Source organism: Hemicordylus capensis, chromosome 6, assembly GCF_027244095.1.
Source record: "Hemicordylus capensis ecotype Gifberg chromosome 6, rHemCap1.1.pri, whole genome shotgun sequence".
In the NCBI taxonomy this organism is placed as follows: Eukaryota; Metazoa; Chordata; class Lepidosauria; order Squamata; family Cordylidae; genus Hemicordylus; species Hemicordylus capensis.
The window spans coordinates 34,478,947-34,491,185 of NC_069662.1; the positions used below are offsets into that span (position 1 = coordinate 34,478,947).

Here is a 12,239-nt window from a genome sequence, read left to right on the forward strand (position 1 = left end):
TGGTGGTTAGCATCATTGAACACCTAATGAGGCCCATGTCCCAGTAGAGATGTGTGAGTCAGCTTGAGGTTGAGCCCAACTCACACTCGAACCAGCCTGCTCTGAGGGCTTGTCTTTGAGCTGGACTGGGCCTGGTTCGGCTTGGGGTCAAGCCTGATCCTCCGGGCTTGTTTGGGGCTGTTACGGGGCTGGTTCAGGGTTTTTAAAAATCGAGGTCTTACCACCTCCAAGGGCTTCTGCAGCCATGGGGGGGGGCGTATCTTAAGTGGTTCCCCTTCCCCCCGCTGGCCTCCCTCTGTTCTCCCAAAGGCCATTTGGACCATTTCAAGGCCATTTGGGCTCTCTCTGAGTTTGTGGTGGCCATTTTGGAGGCAGCCACACATGCACATGGCCCCCTTCCACGGCCAGTGGGGGATGGGAGAACCACTGGAGATCACCTGTGCCTGCAGCAGCACCCCCTGTTCCATGGAAGCCCTCAGAGGCGTTATGTACAGTCCCCCCCTGATTTGGATGTCCCTGGCACCCCCGAACCAGGCCCAAACCAGTTCAAATTCAAACTGGGCCAGGCCCCTCATTCAGGGAGCCAAAACCGAATACCGAACATGCCTGGTCCTGTTTGAGTCTGGATCAGACGTGAAACAAACTGGTTTTGTGTACATCTCTATGTCCCACCATGTGGTCTGTGGCCAAACAGAAATGCTGCAATATATCACTTAGGGCTACTTCCCAGGTAAGTGCACAATGACTGCAGCCCCATCTAGTGACTAGAGCACACCAGCAATCAGTGGAAGGAGGAGCAGGAGGAAAAGAGGGAGACATTGCCCTAAGGGGAATGTTTTTTTCTATGAATAGGGATGGAGCAGTAGCCCTGGCCAACACACCTGCTGTGATAGAAACACTGCCACCTGAAGAAGCTTCTTCCAGGCCCCATGAACAGGAGGGTCTAGCAAGGCAAGGAAGGGCAGTTAGCAGGACCTTTAAGCAGAATGACATGAAGTGTGGCCTTCTGTTTTAGCAAAATGTTTTAGGTGGGTATAGCAAAAGATGGTAGGGGATCTACCAAGATATTTCTGGGAACATCGCAAGATCTGACTAACACGATATGGCCAGGGTTTACATCAAGATATGGGGGTGGGGGTGGTAACATGCAGGGCTGTCTCCAGCTTTTGTGTGGTCCAGGGTGAGAATAGTTTGTGTAGCTCCTCTATGATGAAGCAATATTGTTATTTTAACATATGCCAGCCCACCTTGACAATGTTTGGGTTGACTTAGAAACAACAACTACATATCCAGATCCAGACAAAGAACCGTGTTACTGGCTAGAGACAACAAGAATGCTAGTGAATTGGTGGTTCATGACAGCAAGGCAGTCAGAAAATCATTTATTTTGTTTTGGTAATGTACCATTTAATAGGGGTGTGCATGGGACCGGTTTGGTCGGTTTGGTTCTGTGTCTGGCTGAACCAGGTCCAGTCCGGTTCGACCACTGAACTGGGCTGAGCCAGTTTGGGGGATATACTTGTAAAGGGGAATCTGGCGAGAATGCCCCTTTACAAGTAAAGAGGTGGCAGCGGTGGCGGGGGGGAGGGGAAAGCTGCTAACTCCAGCCACTCATTGCTGCTCGCCCTGCTGGCGTGGCACGCACCCCCCCCCCCTTTATCAGGCCAGTGGCTCGGCGGGAGCTTGGTAAAGGAGTGGGGAGCACATTTGCCAGGCTGGGAGTGTAAGCGGTGGTGATTGGCCAGGGTAAGTAGCTTCTCGCCACCCCCATTACCTGCACCACCTTGGGAATGCGACTTACTGTCTCAAACACTTACTGTCTCTATCCGGGTCCGGTTCAATCAGTAAAGAAAAATATTTTCTCTCATGCATCTAACTAACTTGGTCCTAACTTATAGGCCTTTCCATCTCCCCAGCAGTTCTCAGCCTGCCTGCTGCTTCCTCAGGGCCCTCCTGGGACAGAGTAAACAGCAGACAAAAGCTTTCTCCTCTCCAGTAGGTGGCTGAGTGTGTATTTCCCATCCAGTCCTCTAGATTGGTCCCTTTGACTTGAACTTCCCGGGCTTTTTAGCCTACTTTCCAGTAGGTTTATGAAATTACCCGACATGCTGTGTGTGTGTGTGTCCATGTGCTTGTTCCCACCACAACTTCACAGTGTCTGGACCAATATGAACCAAATCGGGTACAATTGTAGGGATACATACGAACACCTTAATGGTGTATGTGATTATGTCATCCACCCAATTCAAGATGGCAGTTTGAGGCACGTGGGCTAACTTGTGAACTGCCTAACCGATTTGAACCAAATTTGCTATAGCTGTAGGGACACACAGGGATGCCCCAATGGCGTAGTTTGTGGTGATGTCATACACCACAATTCAAGATGGTGGACGCATGAACATTTGATGTGCAAGTGGGCTAACTTGTGGACTGCATAACTGATTTTAACCAAATTAGGTACAGTTGTAGTGAGTAACACACAGGGACATTTCAATAGTGTAGGTTGTGATGACGTCTTCCAACCCAATTCAAGATGGCAGACATGTAAACTGTTGAGGCACAAGTGGGCTTACTTGTGAACCTTCTAGCCAATTTGAACCAAATTTGCTACAGCTGTAGGGACACAAAGGGATGCCGCAATGGCGTAGTTTCTGATGATGTCATCCACCCCTTTCCAAGATGGCAGATGTGTGAAATTTTGAGGAGCAAATGGGCTAATCTGTAGATTGTCTTAACTGATTTGAAGCAAATTTGGTACAGTTGTAGGGATAGTGAAAGGAAAGTAGGCAGATATGTTCTTACTAGAACAACTTGTTTGCTTTTTAGGAAAGGCCCACCCGCCCAGCAGTTGCCCTAAGAGAGGCCTAGTCTTCCCTCCAAACCTTATTATCACTACACATTCAAAAGCTGTGTTAGTGATTTGGTCGCTACCTCAGAATATCCATAATAATGGATGCTGCAAAATTGAGGGGAACTGGAGATACTCTAGTGAAAAACTGTTGTTTGGTGCCAGAGAATGGGGACACACTAACCCTCACTTAGCCCTAGAAAGTAATGCTGTGACTACCTTAGAACTGAGAAATCGCATGGTGGACAGCTATGCAAAACTGGAGAAAACAAGCAGAAAAGGGTCACAGATCCACCCTCCCAGTTAGCTGTTCTACTTTGCCAGGGATTGTAATAAAAACTAATTTGCCAGGGATTGTAATTTGCCAGGGATTGTAATAAAAACTGCTAATATAGATGTCAGGAGGCCCCAGGCCCCCTCTTCTACTGGCGAGTCTAAGGCAGCTCAGCTGGAAGACTTCAACCAGCCTTCCTGGAGCACGTTCTGCCACCAGAACCGTGTGGAGGTCAAATGTGGCAGAGTGGAGGTCAAATGTGGCAGCAGAAGGGGACAGGCAGGAGGCCAGCATGACTGGTAGGCAGGGCCAGGGAGGAGAGACAGTGAAAGCTCAGCGGAAGGGGCCGGGGAGCATGTCCAAGGAAGGCACGAAGAAGCCTGCAGGCAACAGCACAGCTGGACAGAGAAGGGGAAATAAACAGTTAACAGGGTAACGAGGGACTGAAATAAGGGAGGAAGCAGGAAGGGAGGGACAGAAACAGGAAGAGCAGGAGAAGGAACAAGGAGGTGGGGTCTTGAATGGTACCTTGTGAGCAATGGGTTCTAAACTAATCCATTCCATTGTTTTGGCAAAACTAACCCATCCATCCTCCCTGCAGCTCTGAGGCCAAGACACTGAGCAATAATACACTGACTAGACAGAGACATAACTTGTTCACACCAGTGGTGCTGCCTGAAACTGTTTCCAAGGTCCCAAATATGATGGGCATTCAAAGAATTTCTTTTGCTTGTTCATGCTCCCTTAACCGAAGCAAGACTAATTTAGAGATCTCAAAGGTCATCTGTTCCACAAGGCCTTTCTCGATTTCCCTTCTGTATGTTTTAAAGTCAGCACTGCTGATGAAAGTGGCATGGGTTCAATGGTTTACACTTAAATGTAAACTCTGAGGTCACGAGTGGGCTCTGCTGGGTGTGTGAATCTCGCCTCTTGCTGCAGGCAAAAGCCAGTTTCACAGATGAGGGAGACAGTGAGAGGAGAGAGCCGGGCATCTAACTACCTGTAACTCTAGCTGGTTAAAGATTATTGATACTGAACCAAGGCTTCCACAAATCAGCCTGCAGGGCAAAATGGGAGGAGACAGTGGCAGTGTCATTCTGTGCATTTTGGTCTTTGCTTTTCACCTTCCATGCAACACAAAAGTGCTTGGACCAGAGGCTGCTCCCAAGGCACTGGGTCTGAAGCCAAATCCCAGCCATGCTCAGCCTGTACACCGTTCTGCTGGGACTGCTGATCCTTCTGCCCCTCCTGGGAAACCTCTTCTTCCCCTATGCTTGGCAGGACCTGACCTTTATTTTCCTCAATGTGCGTTTGGGATACAGAAGCAAGAAGTGTCTCGAACGCAGCCCACCCTTTATTTTCCTGGATGTCTTCTTGGAAAAAGTCCAGAAACACCCAGAGAAGCCCCTGGTGCTCTTTGAAGATGAGGTCTATTCCTACCGGGACATTGACAGGCTCAGCAGCCAGGCGGCCAGAGTGTTCCAGAGCCACCTAGGGCTGAAAGAGGGGCAAACAGTGGCGGTTTTCTTGAAGAACATCCCTGCCTATCTCTGGGTCTGGATGGGACTAGAGAAGATTGGTTGTGCCATGGCATGCATCAACTATAACATCCGCTCGAAGTCTCTTTTGCATGTGCTCAGCTCTTGTGAGGCCAAAGTGCTACTGACAACTCCAGGTAAGGAAGACCCTGTACAAGTGGGTAGTGATCGCACTAGGGCATTTTCCAGATTAAACGCTGCCACAGATTCGCAACGTGCCCCATAAGTGCCCCTCCATATTGCTAGTGTTTTGACTTCGCACTCGCTGTGCTGTCAGCAGGGTGCCATTCATATTTCCCAGGCCCTGTTTTGGATTTTATTGCTGCATTGCACCCCCCCAACGCTGTAAATGCATTGCAGGAAAGTAGCTGTATTTTTCTCCCTTGTAGAAGGCTTGCCCCATTTTTTAATGTGTTGCAATGAAGTGTTGTTTGGATGGTTCAAAGATCAGGTAGTAGAGAGGAAGAGGGGAAACAGCAACCTGGAAAACTGGCAAGAGAAAGTGGGACCGCTTGGGACACCCACTCGGATCTCCACACAGACAAAAACACCAAAACATCTGTCTCTGGGGGGAACCACCTGTCTGATCCTGCACCTGTTCCATGTGCCAGTTTGCGAGGGAGAGGGAAAGAGCTGCCTGCGAGGGGGGAGTCCCAGTGTACTACAAAGCCAGCTTCCTATTAGTGGCACTGAAAAGGGGTGAGGGTGGAGATTGTCCCAGTTCTTTTGCCCAAGGGGTCTGTGGAGGCTCGGCACAGAGAAGATCAGACCTTGCCGAGGCCGTTTGAGAGACGCTGGGGAAACCCACAAGTCTGCAATGGGGTGCAGGGGGAGGGGCGAGGCTGAGGCTGTGCTCCCTGCAGGCTTAACTGGGAATCAAGCCTGCTGGCTCCAAAAGGACTTACTCATGAGTAAAGCGAAGAGCCAGGAACCAGGCTAGGAGTCTTATGGCAAGTTGGAGAGCTGAGACCTCTGCTTTAAATCACCACCTTCACTCACAGTAAAGCTGTGGGCAGCTACTGGGGGGGGGGATGAAAAAGGGGGATGCGATGTGGGGGGAGAGGAGAAGCAGATCCTTTCATGCTCCCCAGCATGAAACCCCCTTTTGTCCCACCCCCCTTTTGTCCCTCCACATGTCTGAAAGAGCCATTTTAGGGAAAGCAAACAAGGGATTCTCTAAAGGCACAGCGATTGTCTTTTGCACATTCGCAAGCCACATGAAGCGCTCTCTCTCTCTCTCTCTCTCTCTCTCTCTCGTAGTCCCATTGACCGTTACTGGGGCATTCTGGAAGCTGTAGTTTGCAGCTTACACACCACATGCACTCCATTGAGATCCCCGCTTTAGATTTATTTGGTTCTTTACTCCTTAATGATGTGCAATTCAGGGGGCTCTGCCAGGAAGGGCATCATTGCCAAGACACCTTCCTCTGGTGCTTCTCTGTCCAGTGGGAGGCCTGCTTGGTTGTCAGCCTGCCTCCTTACCTGCAGAGGAGGACGGAGACGGACCAATGAGGATTTGGGTGTGTTTGTGAACGCTTCCCCCACTTCCGCAGGTATTGATCAGGGGATTAAACCCTGCCCTGGAGGGTCCAGCCTCAGTCCTTCTGAGCGTCTGATCACTCCCCGCCATTTTTTAATTTTTCCACGGTTAATGTTTGCACAAAACTGTAATGGTACAAGACAAAGATAGATTTTTGTTTTGGAATGGCCCTTCCCTCTGCTGGCGGATTGGCGCAAGTTACCAAAAAACTTTTCACGTCACCCCCCTGCGACCCCATTGGCCCAAACAGAGCAGGAGGAGGGGCAGATAAATGCGTTTCAAGGAGAATATGGACAGTCCTGCCTTGAAAACACATTGCAATGGACAGAAAATATGAATGGCCACAAGCCTACAACGAAGCATTGAATAACGCTTTACTCTTGGTTTTAAACTGTTTCACTATTCCGTCACACTTTGCAATGCTTTACCTGTTGCAAATCTTGTAGTCTGGAAAACTCCCTAAGGAGGGAATCAAGGCATGCTTAAACCACTTTTTGTCATCTCTCTCCTCACTTCAAGGAGACCTGGGGAATCCTGTTTTCCCACCTCCCCCTTTTTATGAGTCTCAGCACATCTTTCTAAGCCCTGAGAAGAAGCCTTGATCACAAGCTTTTGTACACTGCAAAAAATAGAGACTATTTAACCATTTCCCATGTGTACAACGTCCTCCTGTATTTCAAATTGTATTGAAAGCTTGCAGATTAATTTGATATCCCAGTGCCCCTTCACCTGTTCTGATTTTGTATGATCTTCATTACCTGCTGATTTGTTCTGGTGCTAAAGTCAATATGCTAATGCTTACCTTTAAAGGTCTTTACAGTTTTGATCCTGAATATCTGTGTCCTCTTTCATGTAAAGAATTATGTTTCTCTTTGAAAGGTTTATTTTCAGGGTTGGGGCTCAGTCTAGGGATGTTCATGAACCTGTTCAGAGGCACTTTTACAGGCCTTCGAACAGGTTCGAAAGACCAGCGTTTTGGCCAGTGTGAAGGCGGGGGGATACATTTAAGGGTCCTTCGATGTGCACGCAAGCAAGTGCGACATGCATGCACATGTGCCCAAAATACGCACAAGTGCCGGATACTTCCAGTCACTTCCGGTCCAACGAGGTAGCGGGGCATCAGGGAGATACGCTGCCGCCCTGCTGGACCCATTTTAAGGTGCAGTGCTGGCAGGGGAAACACGGAGGGAGGGTTTAGAGCACTCTCCCCTGAACTTAAAGGTACCCCCCCCGCCTTCAAACCGCCCCCTGCCAGTTCCATGCATATCCCTAGCTCAGACACAGTGCCTTCTCAGGTGGTACTGCTGGCCTTTCTGGTCAAACTAGATTCTTCTCCTCAGCCTTTGAGTTGTGCTGCCCCTCAAGGCAAGGTCATGAGATTAATCTTTCCTTTTAGGGAAGATGCACCAGCCTGCTGATGATTTTGGTCGCCGTATACTGCACTTTTCTAGATTTATAATGGGATGATCAGAATTGGGCATAATAGCTGTTGCTTTTTGGAAAACGGGGGTCTGTGTAGCAGAATGCACTTAATTCCTACAATTTTGATTTCTCTATCAGTGTGATGTATGCTTTGCTTCTACAGTTCTCCTACTTTGTTGAGCTGAACTCAGCGAGGGTTACTTAAGTTCTAAGTGAATATATACAGGATCATTTCTTATATTGATATTTTGTACATTAGCAAGGGCATAGCAATATTGTATACATAAAATAGATAATTTCGACTTTTTTTGCAAGTGAATAGGAAGCATTCCCAAACACAAGATTACAGTTTAAAAGCTTTATTGAAGGATAATGATTACATCTAAGCAATTAAGCAACAAGCAAAACCAATCATATTTTTCATTATAGTGTAGAGGTCCAACAGCAGTTAAAATCATTTCTTTCACCAAGACCGAATAGCATTAGGAAGCAAACTCTCTCTTTTCTCTGACCAGAACTCAGCTAACAGCCTTTTCCCCCTCTCTGGCTACAAATGAACACATTCCTATCTCACTTAAGTCTGCTGGCAAGCTCTGTTGCCTAGGGCAACGTTTAACTGTTATCTCTTTTCCCCAGCATAGAATGAAAATATTGCAGCTAACATTCTCAGTCAAAGTTCACAGGGGTGCAACTATAATAGGGCAAGGGGAGACAGTTGTTTGGGGCCCCACTGCCTTGGGGGGCCCCCCAAGGCAAGTCACATGACCAACTCCCCCAGCCGTGCACCCGCCCGGGCTTCTTTCAGTTGTATTCATCCTCCAAAATTGATGTGAGTGTTAAGACCTGGAGCTATCAGAACAGCATGTCTTTCTCTAGTACCATTCAATGACTTGCATCGTCCACAATTTACAAAACCTTTAAAAAAATAATTTAGGATGATGTAGTGAGGGGGAGGCATTTTAAAATCTTGTCTCTGGGCACACTACAACCTTGCTACGCCCCTGCATGAGCGCAGGAAGGAGGGAGAGAGAGAAATAGAGCCCAGCCCATCGTTTATGGAGTGAAACGGGAAGGGCTGAGAGATGGAATGGGGAGGGAGGCTGGTTACGTATTAGATGAGCCAAAATAAAGGGGATGAGAGGAGTAGGGAATGGAGGGGGAGGAAAAATGGCGACCCTGATAGCAAGCCGAGGCAGGATGTTGCTAGGCCAGCTAACAGAGGCAGAGAGCAACCCTGCTAGGAAGCAGAGAAAGAAGAGATGGAAAGAAGGCGAGAGAAGATGAAGAAGGTAAATTTGTTCTGGAGGAAGACATTGTTGTTGATCATATTTACTGGTCAGCACTGGCTGTATCTCCAGGAAGCCTTGGGATCCACAGTAGAAACATTCCTGTATATGCCTGGGCTCGACCGGCTTGTGGTTAGCTCTCAGACCCTGATTGTCGCCTTCAGTTCTAAGAAATGTTATTTAGACATAGCATGCAAAGAATTGTTATTAGGAAATAGCATATAAGAAATGTTATCGGGAGATATCATGTAAAAGCAATTCAGCAGTTACTGTGTGAAAATATTTATTTATTTATTTATTAGAGACATTTAATATACCGCCCACTTGGAAGACTCTGGGCGTTGTACAACAACAGGCAAACAGGCAACAATCAAAAATTACATTACATTAATAATTAAAAATTATTAAAGAACTAAAGTAACTACCAAAGAACAGAAAAATAAACTACAGGGCAAAAGCCTAGCAAAAAAGAAAAGTCTTCAATAGAGATTTGAAGATCGGTAATGAAGGGGCTAGCTGGATCTGTAGGGGAAGAGAGTTCCAGAGGAGCAGGGCAGCAACTGAAAAGGCTCTTTCATGGGTCCTAGAGCCCCAAACATCTCGGAAATCAGGGACCGACAGAAGGGCCACCTGAGATGATCTAACCGGATGGGATGTAAGTGGATGGGAGAGGCGGGTCTGTAGGTAGACAGGCGCCAGGCCCCACAAGGCTTTGAAGGTCAGAACCAGGACCTTAAATTGAGCTTGGAAGCAAATAGGCAACCAGTGCAATGACTGTAGGAGAGGTGTTAGCCTGTCATATTTTCTGGCACCCATGAGTAGGCGAGCCACTGCATTCTGGACCTGCTGCAGCTTCCCAATTGTCCTCAAAGGTAATCCTAGATAGAGAGTGTTACAATAATCTAAACGGGAGATAACAAGGGCATGGGTCACTGTCAGTAATGCCTGCCGATCAAGGTAAGGGCATAATTGGTGAACCAGATGAAGCTCGACAAAAGCACTTCTGGCCGCAGCCTCCACCTGCTGCTCAAATATGTACTCCAGTACATACATGTACTGATATCTAAAATGTGGTTTTCTAAGACCTTCTAAATATGATAAACATAGCAAGTTTCAAGCTAGTTCTCATGACTGGCATCAGCGTAGCACAATGCATAAACAAAATACAAGGCAGAACGGAGTAAATTTCTCTTCTCCTCAGGCTTTGACTACTGAATAAACAATCAGTTTCAGTTACTTTGGCTCACAGAACCAAAGTTCACACTTCAGTTTCTTGCAAACCAACCACCCCAGAGACAGGCTTGAGCTTCGCTTTTTGAGCCAGCAAGGCTGGTGGTCCCAATCCCCATGCGCTCACCACAGGGACATTTCCGGTGTTGAAAGAACTACACTGGCTGCCGATACGTTTCCAGGCAAAATACAAGGTGCTGGTCATTACCTATAAAGTCCTAAACAGCTTAGGCCCTGGGTATTTAAGAGAACGTCTTCTTCACCATGAGCCCCACCGCCTGTTAAGTTAACCTGGAGAGGTTTGTCTGAAGCTGCCGCCAACTCGCTTGGTGGCTATTCTGGAACGGGCCTTCTCTGTTGCTGCCCCTGGACTTTGGAATGCGTTCCCTGTTGAAATAAGAGCTTCCCCACCTCTGGCAACTTTTTAAAAGGCACTGAGGACACATTTATTCACCCAGGCTTTTAATTAGATGTATGGTTTTATATTTCATAAATCCATTCATAAATCTGTATGATCATAAATCAGATCATAAATCTGTATGATCCCTGCCGTACGTTAAGGTCATATGAGGAGGTCCGTCTCCAGTTACCACTGGTACGTCTGGTGGCAACTCAGAGGCAGGCCTTCTTGGTAGCCGCTCCTGGGCTGTGGAATGCGCTCCTGCAGAAATCCGTAATTTGAACTCTTTATTGACCTTCAGGAGAGCCCTTAAGACTTATCTGTTTGGCCTGGCCTTCCAGGGTTTTTAAATTGTTGTAAGGGGTTTTTAATGTACTGGGTTTTTTTTAGGGTTTTAAAATTGTTTTTAAATTGATTGTTTTATGGTATTTTAAGATTTTTGTTTTTATTGCTGACTGATTTTAACAGTTTTTTGTTTTGCTTGTAAACCACTATGAGCCAAATTAGGAAGGGTGGTATAAAAAATTCAACAAACAAACAAACAAACAAACAAACAAATAAAGTTGGTTTTTAAAGGATTTTAATGTTAATGGTTTTAATGTTTAAATGATTTTAATTGTTTAGTTGGTTTAGTTTTGATTTTAATTGATTTTAATTGATTTTGTTTTGATGTAAACTACCCTGAACCATTTTTGGAAGGGCAGTATATCAACCAACCAACCGACCAACCATCCAACCAACCAACCAATCAAATAATAAATAAATAAAAATTTGCAATGTGTATATTACCCCATATTTATCAAATCTTCTGGGCTGTTCTGATGATTTTTATATAAGTTCCCTTTAACAGACCATGGTGATATGATTTCTTATGTAGTCGCCAAGGTCTGCCTAATTGTCATTAGAATTTATAAGATTATGTTATGTAGTTGAATAATTGAGTATTATTATCTGCTGAAGACAGTTATAAACTGAGTTGAAGGGTTTTTTCTTTTTCTTTTTTTTAATGTTTTTATGAATCTTATGTATTTGTCTCTCTATTTTTGCTGGCCAGTGATCAAAAATAAACTACTCCTACTACAACTACAATTCACAAGAAAAAAAATGATCATGTGATTACTGTCAGACTAAAGATATGAGATGTGTTCCCCAACTGGATTCCATAAGGGTTCTAGGGTTTTTAATTTGATGGGGCCATAGCTCAGTGGTAGAGTATCTGCTTTGCATGCAGAAGGTCCCAGGTTCAATCCTCAGCATCTTCTTGTAGGACTGGGAAAGACTCCTGCCTGCAGCATTGGAGAGCCGCTGCCAGTCAGTGTAGACAATCCTGAGCGAGATTATTTGATTTGATTGACTGATTGATTGATTGTATTTTTACACTTATATCCTGTTCTTCTTCCGAGGAGCAAAGGGCAGTGTTTCATTCATTCATTCATTTGATTTCTATACCGCCCTTCCAAAAATGGCTCAGGGCAGTTTACACAGAGAAACAATAAATATATAAGATGGATCCCTGTCCCCAAAGGGCACACAATCTAAAAAGAAACACAAGATAGACACCAGCAACAGTCACTGGAGATACTGTGCTGTGGGTGGATAAGACCAGTTATTCTCCCTCGCTAAATAAAGAGAATCATCACGTTAAAAGGTGCCTCTTTGCCAAGTTAGCAGGGTTTGCTGATTCAGTTCAAGATGGCAGAT

The 12,239-nt window shown here is 46.2% G+C and overlaps 1 protein-coding gene across 1 annotated transcript in view; it reads left to right on the plus strand.

The window, feature by feature from the left end:
* Positions 1-4,319: 4,319 nt before the first annotated feature.
* LOC128330098 (long-chain fatty acid transport protein 2-like) overlaps positions 4,320-12,239 on the plus strand; it is a 37,011-nt gene continuing 29,091 nt past the window's right edge. The window contains exon 1 of the mRNA XM_053262409.1: positions 4,320-4,797. Coding sequence (XP_053118384.1) covers positions 4,320-4,797 — 478 coding nt within the window. The remainder of the gene's footprint in view (positions 4,798-12,239) is intronic.